This window comes from Convolutriloba macropyga, chromosome 2 (assembly GCF_964194025.1).
Source record: "Convolutriloba macropyga chromosome 2, txConMacr16.3, whole genome shotgun sequence".
In the NCBI taxonomy this organism is placed as follows: Eukaryota; Metazoa; Xenacoelomorpha; order Acoela; family Convolutidae; genus Convolutriloba; species Convolutriloba macropyga.
Genome location: NC_134469.1, coordinates 71,789,672 through 71,802,735, shown reverse-complemented (window position 1 = coordinate 71,802,735; position 13,064 = coordinate 71,789,672). Strand labels below are relative to the sequence as shown.

The window sequence follows — 13,064 nt, the reverse complement described above, 5'->3', positions numbered from 1 at the left end:
ATTAGGTTTTCCCAGGCTCAAGAGCCTAGGAACATCATCTAGGGTTTGATTATAGATTGCTGCTGAGTTTATAGTTGTAATGGATTGTTTTTCAAATTTTAATGTCGCAAATTTAGGCAATTTTATTAAAAAAAATTGTAAATTTTATGAATATTTCTGAATGTTTTTGATTCTTCCGGCATCAGTAGCCCAGGGAACTCCTTTTATGTTTGATATTAAGCTGATGCAAAGTTTTTAGATATAAGGGAATGTTTATCAGTATTTTAATAACTCGAGTTGTAGCCTTTTTTGATAAATTTTTTTTTCAAGTTTTTCTGAATGTTATCATAGGCTAAGTTTATAGATTTTTATGAGCCAGTGAAACTATTCAAGGCTTGAAGTAGGGATCCTGGATAGTCTCCGGAGATAATGAAGTGGTTTTGGAGATTTTAATATCTTGAATTTTAGCAAAAGTTTGTTAAAATTTTCGTTTTTTTTCAAAATTTTTGAATTTTTTGGCCTTTTTCTGAGGTCAACGATCATTACTGGCCAACGAAACTTTTTAAGTCTTGCAGATGGGTACATGACAGAAGTCCAGAGACAAAACTGGTTTGGAACATCTTTTTCCTCTTCGAAATCTTGAAGCTTTTGTAATTAATAGCCGCGTCCTCTATTCTAGGCGGCTATTATAGCGCTCCTAAATTTTTATTTACTTCGTCTAACAGATTCTTGTTTCGTCTTACCGTGACTTCTTGGAATTGACTTTTTCAATGACTTACCTCGCTCAAAAAAATAACTTCTGAGCTCACTTATGAAACTTTAAATTTTATGAACATTTACTTATTAAAGGTCAATAGTGTGCATCTATGTAGTGCCAAACATATGCCCTAATTCTTGAATATTAGTCTTGAGTTTTTGATTTCGAATATTAATTTTGGGATCTTTTCCGTTTGTGCCCCCCCCAAATATTGCACGTGCATCTGGGGGGTGCAAATAATATGCGCCCACTAAGCTGAGGGGGCACAAACGGAAAAGATCCTATGTTTGAAAAGCCCTATTAGGGCTTTCTCCTTATAGAGCTTATGTGTCTCATAAAAATGACAGTCCGAAGCTCACCCAAAAAATCTAGTGGTCTATTAAAGGACTGGTGGTCGTTCTGTCTTTTTTTATTTCTATAGTTGTTTCAATTCATGTAACGCCACAAGCATCTATCGCGGCTATTTCCCGGCAATCTGCCGGCTGTTTTTTGCATTTTTCCGGGTTTTTCTTTGATGTAATTACTATCAATGCTAGAAGTTGAAGAGTCAAATCGCATAATAGAAAATTTCCTTAGCTCACTTTCTTTCTTTCTCTCTCTCTCTCTCTCTCTCTCTCTATCTTTCGGTCGGAATATCTTTGCTTTTCTTTGTCGTTGACGTTTTCTCTCATTGTCTCTCTCTCTCTCTCTCTCTCTCTCTCTCTCTCTCTCTCTCTCCTTAACGCTTTTATTTTTGCCGCACTTCAGCTGCGCTTATGTGCCGAATATCATCATCTATTACCCTCATTAAAGCTGAAATACAGTAAAAATGCTTGAAAATATTTTATCATAACTGACTTTTTATCTCTTAATAATTGCTCTCAAACGAAGTCTGTAGCATTGACATTAGTCCTGTTTTTCTCTTTTATGCAATTTTTCGCTTGGCCGATTTTTCGTCTGGCCCACTTGACTACCGTCTTCAGAAACTGGATAAAGATGTAGCGCCCAGTGGGGATTAAGTTCTCTTAGAGCCTTTCAGCTCACTAGTCTCCAACTAATTGATTAACAGAAACTGTTTAGTAAACTTATACTTATGGTGTGAAGGGCGGTTCTTAGAAATTGATCCCCCACCCCACCTCGCCTCCCACATCAGCCCATCCTCTCCCCTGAACATTGTTCAGGCCGTAAGGGTACCATGCAGCTAAAGATTCCTGTGTGATTTTCAAAATTCCCTTAAAGTGCACTCAGAAAATGGCGCTTAAACGACTTTTTGGTTTTTGAGAGGCAACTTTTTTTGCACGTGCGTCGAGTTACTTTTTTTTCATTATTATTGAAAGCTATAACGTTGATACACATGTGCTCTAATTGCACCTATTTTTTACAATTGTTTGAATTTGTTAACGAGCAGCTAAAGCTTTCTATGATTTTGTCAGATATTATTAGTGTTATTAGTGAATAATTCTTTTTTGCCACTTATCACTGATTTTTGATGACAGAACTTGTTGCTTGTGAGGCAAATGGGGGTATTCAATTTTTCCATGTCTTAGCTATTGGGGTTCATGACTTTGAAGTTATGCGTTCCCAAAACTTCTTGTGAAGTTTTGTTTTTCTAGATTTTGGTTGAAAATTTCTGTCTGATCTAGGTGGTTTTTGATGAGACCTGTCAATCTCATTAATGCCGTTCTTAGTTCCTTGTTCTTAGCAATCGTTTATAAGATTTTAACAATTTTTTTCAAATATTCTGATTTTTGCCAATTTTTTATTGGTTTTTTTGCTTTAGCTGTCTATCAATCCCAAAAAACTGTTTTTATTGGATGGCTCATTCTTAAGCTATCAGAATCAAAATTTTTAGAACTGTTTTTGTTATCGGTAAATGAAAAAAACTTTGTTGGAAAACGAAGTTTTCTGATTGTTTTAGATTTTGTTTTTGTCTTTTGCTCATATAGTGTCATGAGCTTTGTTGACTGTTTTAGTTTATAGTTTTCGTTAAAATGTTATGGGCAGGTTATCAGTTATTTCATATCTTTGGATTGTACTTCAAAACTAGTGCTGTTTTTTTCAGGATGTGTACACAAGTTTTGCAGAGATGAGGCGAGTGGTCTTGCGGCGTGAAATTTTCACTCTAGGTAGTGAGAGAAAAAAATGTTGGAATAGAAATTCCCTTTCTTTTATGCGGTTAATATGCAGCAATCTGACTTGTTTCCACTGTTTTTATCAGTTTTTTTAGTCATGAAGATTTCTTGAATTGATTTTCAGGAACTGTTCTGCTATGTTTGTTGTTATTTTTCATGCCTCAAAGGTGAGAGCTTTTCAATCCATTTTTTCGCTCCAATTTCTAAGTAATTTGAGAAAATGGTCTTTGAACCAAAATTAGCTCTGTCGATTTTGATTTGGTCCAGTGCGACAATTTGACTTCGGTTTTTGCTATTGTCCATTTTTTGATAGGGTGTTTTTCTATGTGGATTTCCCGATCCATTCATTTATTGTCCATTCTAGGTCTAATTTTTTGTCTCAATTTTTTTGCTGAAAATTATTTGAATTGTGTTAGGACTGGTCCTGCTATGTCTTTAAATTGTTCAACATTCATCGTAAAATCTTTTTGAATTCTTTAGGCTAGTTTTATCCTTCTGCTTAAGGCGATTTTAAACAGCAGTTGCTCATTAACGCCTTCTTAAATGATGGAGTCATAAAAACGACATCTAGAGTGACATCAAAATGGTTCGTACTGTCAAAATATTTTTGTACAAAAATCAATTTTGCATTGACTCGCAATCCTGTTCTTTTAATCCCGATCAATGTTAGGGGAATCAATGGTGGCAGTTTTTCGGCAATCTGCCGGGTATGTCTTATTGACTATTCAGCAAATGAGTCATAAACGCACTTTTACCAGCGATTTAAAAGCGGTAAAATCAGTGTAGCCCAACTGTAACCAATGAATTAATTAGAGAAATTCTAAATGAAGCGCCTTTCCGAAAATACGAGCGGAAAGAAAAATGATGTATCCAAACATAAGCAAATAACATCGGACGAATTCTTCTCAAATTACTGGCGTGGGCTGGTTTTGGTTGTTGCAGCTACTTGAAACTTATGTTCTATTTGTGTTTGCACCAAGTTCATGAGACAACTGTTTTTTAAACCATTTTGTTGCCCTTGAAGCTGAGTCATAATACTTAAGTCGTCGCCCGTGGTAATGACTCACCTCTCCAAAATAGTATCAATTGGCTAACGTTCTGGTGCGTAGTGCGAATTGAACATATTATAACTTTTTTGATATAATGCTTAAAATGTTCGTGTGAGTAAACGAAGATGATGTTTTAGGATGGCACCTGAAATGGCCTCAGCAGACAATCGGACTCTGACATACTCGAATAAATGTGACATATGGGCTCTTGGCATTGTGGCAATTGAATTGGCTCATGGTCAACCACCCAACTACAACTACGAGCCCAAACAGTCAGTTGCCTTAGTTTGCATTATTAATTGCTCTCAAATGAAGTTTGTAGAAATTATATTGGTCTTGTTGGTCTTTTTTATGCCTCGAATAATTATGACTCGAAAAAATGTGAAATATGGGTTCTTGGCATTGTGGCAATTGAATTGGCTCATGGTCAAGTACCCAACTACATCTACGAGCCCAAACAGTCAGTTGCCTTAGTTTGCATTATTAATTGCTCTCAAACGAAGTCTGTAGCAATTATATTAGTCCTGTTGGTCTTTTTATGCCTCGAATAATTATGACTCGAAAAAATGTGAAATATGGGTTCTTGGCATTGTGGCAATTGAATTGGCTCATGGTCAACCACCCAACTACAACTACGAGCCCAAACAGTCAGTTGCCTCAGTTTGCATTATTAATTGCTCTAAGTTTGCAGCAATTATATTGGTCCTGTCGGTCTTTTTTATGCCTTTTGTTGCATGTCCGATTTTTCGTCTGACCCATTTGACTTTTCGTCCTCAAAAATGGGATAAACAGGTAGCACCCAGCGGGAATTAAGTGCTCTTAGAGCCTTACAGCTCACTAATCCTCAAGTATGCGATTCACAGAAACTTTTGGAGACTTATACTTATGGTGTGAAGGGTGGTTCCTAGAGGTTGACCCCACCTCCTCAGCTGCGCCACCGGTGCAGCCCCCGCTGTGCTCACCTCACGCCCCTTCAATTAAGATAAAGCTAGCCTGTGGCTAAGTACTGACGAAGCCAACCGCTTGCCGATTGTTTGAGAGTAATTTGCCCGACGTTAGTCGGTTATGTTACTATATGCACCAATTTTATTGCTCCAATGTTTTCTGCCAATTCTGGAAAATATTACTGGGGCATAAATGAACATAGTTAGTTGTTTGAAATCATACCAATGGTTATTCAAGACTCTAGCGCTATTTAATTTCCGAGGATTTTTGTTGCCTTGAGAGTTCTGCCCGTTTTGTTGCTTATTCATTAATAGTCGCACAGTAATAGCTGGGGCGATTATTGGCCTTTTCTTGTGTTTTTTATTTTGTCAAGATTTTTGTTTTAACCATGTGACGTCATAACCACTTCTAATATGCTTTTTGTTCTTTCGTTCATGCAATTTCAATTGAAGTGCGTGCGTGATGTCATTTCTCACTCTTATTGGAGCAATTTTTTGTTCATTCGTGTGCAGTTTTTGGTCACACGTGACTTACCTCACTTTCAAAAATGGCTTCCTCACTTTGAAATAGACGTTTCTTTACTTTAATTCCAAGAGATAAGGTCAAGTGAATGTGTGTCACTCTAAATGAAGGGTGTACAGCGAACAGAGGCAGCAATAACTTGTACAAATATAACATTTCTTCCTTTAATGAAAAGAGTATTTTGTTGGTCTGTCTTTTTATTGTTCTTTTAGAATGCAGATCATCTGCAAAGCGTTTGCGGCTATTTTGTTGCAATATGTGAGCTATGTTTATAACCTTTTTATTATTTCCCTAATGATACGGCGTAATATGTTAAGTTTATTGGCAGTTTTTAGCTAGTATTTTTGATGACTTAGATACCTAATTGTTTGCAATTGTTCTCCAACAAATTTCGAGGCAATTTTATTAGTCTTGTGGTCTTTTCATGCAATTTTAACAAATTTTGATGCCGCTGGAATAATGTCAGTCTTTTTCATTCAGATCTATAGATTAAAATTCAAGACTTTTCACACGTTTTTTTGATTCTCTTTATTCACATTTTTCTTTTTACACATGTCATAGCTTTCAGGTTTAGCTCCTGACTTACGTCAATCTTTGTCATCGCTCATTGTTTCAACTGAATGCCTTTTAAATTCTTTCACTTATTCAATTACGCAATGTAGTGAATATGGTCAGTCAAAATAGCAACAGCAAAGGAAACGGGATAATCCTATGAAGCCTGGTCATTAAGTTATAGAGAATTTGGCTATTCAAGTTCATTAGAGCGATTGCTAGCTAGTATTCCTATTAAGCTCAATTACCTTCGTTTTAGAAGGTTGGTTAATTAAAATTTTAAGTTTCTAATTCATAGCCGCCGTGAGCCTATCAAACGGATATTTAGTCGCTCTCCTTTTTTATTTTCGCTTTACCTCTTGATCACGTTTTTAGTTTTACATTAATCACAATTTTTGCGTTTGACTTCTGACTTACTTCTCTCTGTTTCAACTGAATTGATTTAAATTTTTTTTGCGTTTTGAATAACGTAATGTAGTGAATACGGTCAAAGTCAAAAGAGCAATATTAGAAGAGACGGATAAACATATTAATCTTTGCCATTAAGTCATAATGTATTAGATTATCAAAGCGAGTGCTTGCTGGCATTGGTATTATGCTTAATAGCCTTCAGTTTAGAAGCTGTAGTAAGTATAGGTTTAGAATCTAACCGAAACTGCACACCGAATACGAGCAATTTTTACAACTTAGGAAAAAAAATTGTCAATTTCTGTCTTTTCTTTTTAATAGCCGCCTCAGCTTCTCAGCCGGCTATTATAGTGCTCATATTGTTTTTACTTCGTCGGATAAAAATTTAACGCTTTACCTCATTTTGCCGCCTTTTCGACGTTTTGCATGAAATCTTTTTGACCTCTCTAGGCTAGTTTCACTCTTCTATCATTCTGCTGAAAGTGTTTTAAGACAGCAGTTGCTCAGCAAAGCAATTCAAAATTAAAAGAGTAAGCACAATAAAAACGAAATCAGAAATAGAAACGGGATAAACCCCTTAAGCCCGATTTTAGATGCCCGTTACTCAAACTTTGTTCTTAGTTACCATCTCTAATGCTTATTGGCATTGATACTAGCCCCTGTGTGGTCGCACGACGAAACAAGAGCATGTTCAGCTCCAAAATGAACTCAAAATAGTTCGCACTTTAAAATTGTTTGTACAAAGATCAATTTTTTTTCTAGTTTTTTTTCTTTTCTTTCAATCCCAATCTTGGTTATGGAAATCAACGGCGGCTATATTTCGGCAATCTGCCGGGTATGTTTTTTATATCGTCTTTGTTTCAATCTCGATGTGCGTAAAACAGTCAGTGGCGGCAATTTGTCAGCGATGTTTTGTGTTTTTGATTGCATAAGCATGTTTCGACCGGCTTCTAGTGGACGGGTTTCGAGCACAAGTTTTTGCAGAAAAAATATTAACGAAGGAGTTGAATCTGGTATAATGAAGTTTTGCTATTCACTTTTTACTTAGGTGTGTTTGTCAATTGGTGACCGTTTTTGGTCTCGTTATGTTGGAGGTGATATCTTAAAGGTACGATAGTTAATTAGTCCGTTCTTTTATTTTACTTATTATTGGTGAGTTTACCCAAGTTTAACTAGCGGAAGAGTGAAGTTGAAGAGGCGATTTTAAACTTTGAGCATCAATGAAGCTTTTGTAATCTTACGGCATATCTGAAAGGGGGCTTTAATATATTTCAATGCCCTGTTCTCATTTCTATATTAAATGCAGTTGGGCTAATTAAATTGATTCTTTGCTTTTCAGAAGACAAATTTGAAAAGCTTTTCTTGATTCGCTCCATTTCCCCCATCTCAAAAAGTTGGCAAGCAATTGAACTATTTTTAATGCTTATTAGAAGCTAATCTAATGATCTCGGCTTTATTTGTGTTTTAAAAGGGTAATTAGATTAATCGTCTCAAATACGAATTTTGAGGATTGCGTTTTGGGAGTTAGAAATTCCGGCTTTAAGTAACGCATTTGTTCTTGTAGTAGAACATTAGAAAGCATCAAGTGTGTCACTCACAAACATTGTCAACGATGTTAAACTTTTTTTACGGGTGTTGTCAACAAATGTTGTAGAATTAAAGGTATTCTCCGAGGTTTAAAATCTATTATTTTAAATGTAAGTCGCATTTGAGCACAATGATTAACAGCTGTCCTATCTTCACATGCTTTAACAATACTTAAACATGCAGCCTACTCCACCATGCTTAAGCTCCCGATCTGAAAAAGTTTTTGTGCCCATTAAGAATACAGCTTAACAAAAACAAGCGAGACAAAAAGCCAATGACCAAAAATTTTCGCATGGAGCCAGTTGAATAGACAAAATCAACAGGCTTGGGTAGCGCAAGGGATTAGACCTATGACTGTGAAGCGATGGGTAGGGGTTCAAGCCTGAGTAGAGGGGAAATGGATGCTTAGTGTAATGATGTAAAGGTTTGGGATTTGGATATCTTTATCTTCTGATCTTCATCTCTTTCCTCTTATTTTGTTTTCTATATCTTCCTTTGGTTCTATGTTCAGTCATTCGTTCTGCATTTCATTCTCTCCCTTTCGTCTATCTTTCTATCTATTTTTTTAAATGTACGTCGCATTTGAGCACAATGATTAACAGCTGTCCTATCTTCACTTGCTTTAACAATCCTTAAACATGCAGCCTACTCCACCATGCTTAAGCTCCCGATCTGAACAAATTTTTGTGCTCATTAAGAATGCAGCTTAAAAAAAGCAAGCGAGACAAAAAGCCAATGACCAAAAAATTTCGCATGGAGTCAGTTGATTAGACAAAAGCAACAGGCTTCGGTAGCGCAAGGGATTAGACCTATGACTGTGAAGCGATGGGCAGGGGTTCAAGCCTGAGTAGGGGCGGAAGTGGATGCTTAGTGTACTGGTGTAAAGGTTTGGAACATGAATATCTTTATCTTCTGTTCTTCATCTCTTTCCTTTTAATTGTTTTCTATATCTTCTTTTGGCTCTATGTTCACTCATTCGTTCTGCATTTCATTCTCTCCCTTTCATCTATCGTTCTATCTATTATTTTAAATGTAGGTCGCATTTGAGCACAATGATTAACAGCTGTCCTATCTTCACTTGCTTTAACAATCCTTAAACATGCAGCCTACTCCACCATGCTTAAGCTCCCAATCTCAACAAATTTTTGTGCTCATTAAGAATGCAGCTTAAAAAAAGCAAGCGAGACAAAAAGCCAATGACCAAAAATTTTCGCATGGAGTCAGTTGAATAGACAAAATCAACAGGCTTGGGTAGCGCAAGGGATTAGACCTATGACTGTGAAGCGATGGGTAGGGGTTCAAGCCTGAGTAGAGGGGAAATGGATGCTTAGTGTAATGATGTAGAGGTTTGGGATTTGGATATCTTTATCTTCTGTTCTTCATCTCTTTCCTCTTATTTTGTTTTCTATATCTTCCTTTGGTTCTATGTTCAGTCATTCGTTCTGCATTTCATTCTCTCCCTTTCATCTATCGTTCTATCTATTTTTTTTAAATGTAAGTCGCATTTGAGCACAATGATTAACAGCTGTCCTATCTTCACTTGCTATAACAATCCTTAAACATGCAGCCTACTCCACCATGCTTAAGCTCCCGATCTCAACAAATTTTTGTGCTCATTAAGAATGCAGCTTAAAAAAAGCAAGCGAGACAAAAAGCCAATGACCAAAAAATTTCGCATGGAGTCAGTTGATTAGACAAAAGCAACAGGCTTCGGTAGCGCAAGGGATTAGACCTATGACTGTGAAGCGATGGGCAGGGGTTCAAGCCTGAGTAGGCGCGGAAGTGGATGCTTAGTGTACTGGTGTAAAGGTTTGGAACATGAATATCTTTATCTTCTGTTCTTCATCTCTTTCCTTTTAATTGTTTTCTATATCTTCTTTTGGCTCTATGTTCTCATTCGTTCTGCATTTCATTCTCTCCCTTTCATATATCGTTCTATCTATTATTTTAAATGTAGGTCGCATTTGAGCACAATGATTAACAGCTGTCCTATCTTCACTTGCTTTAACAATCCTTAAACATGCAGCCTACTCCACCATGCTTAAGCTCCCGATCTCAACAAATTTTTGTGCTCATTAAGAATGCAGCTTAAAAAAAGCAAGCGAGACAAAAAGCCAATGACCAAAAATTTTCGCATGGAGTCAGTTCAATAGACAAAAGCAACAGGCTTCGGTAGCGCAAGGGATTAGACCTATGACTGTGAAGCGATGGGCAGGGTTCAAGCCTGAGTAGGGGCGGAAATGGATGCTTAGTGTACTGATGTAAAGGTTTGGGATTTGGATTTCTTTATCTTCTGTTTTTCATCTCTTTCCTCTTATTTGTTTTCTATAACTTCCTTTGGTTCTATATTCACTCATTCGTTCTACATTTCATTCTCTACCTTTCATCTATCTATTGTTTTAAATGTAAGTCGCATTTGAGCACAATGATTAACAGCTGTCCTATCTTCACATGCTTTAACAATACTTAAACATGCAGCCTACTCCACCATGCTTAAGCTCCCGATCTGAAAAAGTTTTTGTGCCCATTAAGAATACAGCTTAACAAAAACAAGCGAGACAAAAAGCCAATGACCAAAAATTTTCGCATGGAGTCAGTTGAATAGACAAAATCAACAGGCTTGGGTAGCGCAAGGGATTAGACCTATGACTGTGAAGCGATGGGTAGGGGTTCAAGCCTGAGTAGAGGGAAATGGATGCTTAGTGTAATGATGTAAAAGTATGGGATTTGGATATCTTTATCTTCTGTTCTTCATCTCTTTCCTCTTATTTTGTTTTCTATATCTTCCTTTGGTTCTATGTTCAGTCATTCGTTCTGCATTTCATTCTCTCCCTTTCATCTATCGTTCTATCTATTTTTTAAATGTAAGTCGCATTTGAGCACAATGATTAACAGCTGTCCTATCTTCACTTGCTTTAACAATCCTTAAACATGCAGCCTACTCCACCATGCTTAAGCTCCCGATCTCAACAAATTTTTGTGCTCATTAAGAATGCAGCTTAAAAAAAGCAAGCGAGACAAAAAGCCAATGACCAAAAATTTTTGCATGGAGTCAGTTGAATAGACAAAATCAACAGGCTTGGGTAGCGCAAGGGATTAGACCTATGACTGTGAAGCGATGGGTAGGGGTTCAAGCCTGAGTAGGGGGAAGTGGATGCTTAGTGTAATGATGTAAAGGTTTGGGATTTGGATATCTTTATCTTCTGTTCTTCATCTCTTTCCTCTTATTTTGTTTTCTATCTTCCTTTGGTTCTATGTTCAGTCATTCGTTCTGCATTTCATTCTCTCCCTTTCATCTATCGTTCTATCTATTTTTTAAAATGTAAGTCGCATTTGAGCACAATGATCAACAGCTGTCCTATCTTCACTTGCTTTAACAATCCTTAAACATGCAGCCTACTCCACCATGCTTAAGCTCCCGATCTCAACAAGTTTTTGTGCTCATTAAGAATGCAGCTTAAAAAAAGCAATTGAGACAAAAAGCCAATGACCAAAAAATTTCGCATGGAGTCAGTTGATTAGACAAAAGCCACAGGCTTCGGTAGCGCAAGGGATTAGACCTATGACTGTGAAGCGATGGGCAGGGGTTCATGCCTGAGTAGGGGCGGAAGTGGATGCTTAGTGTACTGGTGTAAAGGTTTGGAATATGAATATCTTTATCTTCTGTTCTTCATCTCTTTCCTTTTAATTGTTTTCTATATCTTCCTTTGGTTCTATGTTCACTCATTCGTTCTGCATTTCATTCTCTCCCTTTCATCTATCGTTCTATCTATTATTTTAAATGTAGGTCGCATTTGAGCACAATGATTAACAGCTGTCCTACCTTCACATGCTTTAACAATACTTAAACATGCAGCCTACTCCACCATGCTTAAGCTCCCGATCTGAAAAAGTTTTTGTGCTCATTAAGAGTACAGCTTAACAAAAGCAAGCGAGGCAAAAAGCCAATGACCAAAAATTTTTGCATGGAGTCAGTTGAATAGACAAAATCAACAGGCTTGGGTAGCGCAAGGGATTAGACCTATGACTGTGAAGCGATGGGTAGGGGTTCAAGCCTGAGTAGGGGGGAAATGGATGCTTAGTGTACTGGTGTAAAGGTTTGGGATTTGGATGTCTTTATCTTCTGTTCTTCATCTCTTTCCTTTTAATTGTTTTCTATATCTTCCTTTGGTTCTATGTTCACTCATTCGTTCTGCATTTCATTCTCTCCCTTTCATCTATCGTTCTATCTATTATTTCAAACGTAAATCGCATTTGAGCACAATGATTAACAGCTGTCCTATCTTCACTTGCTGTAACAATCTTTAACACGCAGCCTACTCCACCATGCTTAAGCTCCCGATCTGAACAAGTTTTTGTGCTCATTAAGAATGCAGTTTAACAAAAACAAGCGAGACAAAAAGCCAATGACCAAAAATTTTCGCATGGATTCAGTTGAATAGACAAAAGCAACAGGCTTCGTTAGCGCAAGGGATTAGACCTAAGACTGTGAAGCGATGGGCAGGGGTTCAAGCCTGAGTAGGGGTGGAAACGGATGCTTAGTGTACTGGTGTAAAGGTTTGGGATTTGGATATCTTTATCTTCTGTTCTTCATCTCTTTCCTTTTAATTGTTTTCTATATCTTCCTTTGGTTCTATGTTCACTCATTCGTTCTGCATTTCATTCTCTGCCTTTCATCTATCGTTCTATCTACTATTTTAAATGTAGGTCGCATTTGAGCACAATGATTAACAGCTGTCCTACCTTCACATGCTTTAACAATACTTAAACATGCAGCCTACTCCACCATGCTTAAGCTCCCGATCTGAAAAAGTTTTTGTGCTCATTAAGAGTACAGCTTAACAAAAACAAGCGAGACAAAAAAGACAATGACCAAAAAATTTCGCATGGAGTCAGTTGATTAGACAAAAGCAACAGGCTTCGGTAGCGCAAGGGGTTAGACCTATGACTGTGAAGCGATGGGCAGTGGTTCAAGCCTGAGTAGGGGCGGAAATGGATGCTTAGTGTACTGGTGTAAAGGTTTGGGATTTGGATATCTTTATCTTCTGTTCTTCATCTCTTTCCTTTTAATTATCTTCTATATCTTCCTTTGGTTCTATGTTCACTCATTCGTTCTGCATTTCATTAATTACCTTTCATCTATCTATCTAATAT

General features: G+C 37.1%; 1 protein-coding gene across 1 annotated transcript in view; it reads left to right on the top strand.

Annotated features, from left to right (window-relative positions):
• The window catches only part of LOC142334676 (mitogen-activated protein kinase kinase kinase kinase 5-like), a 255,273-nt gene that overhangs the window by 69,975 nt on the left and 172,234 nt on the right, over window positions 1-13,064 (top strand). The window contains exon 7 of the mRNA XM_075382898.1: window positions 4,034-4,168. Coding sequence (XP_075239013.1) covers window positions 4,034-4,168 — 135 coding nt within the window. The remainder of the gene's footprint in view (window positions 1-4,033; window positions 4,169-13,064) is intronic.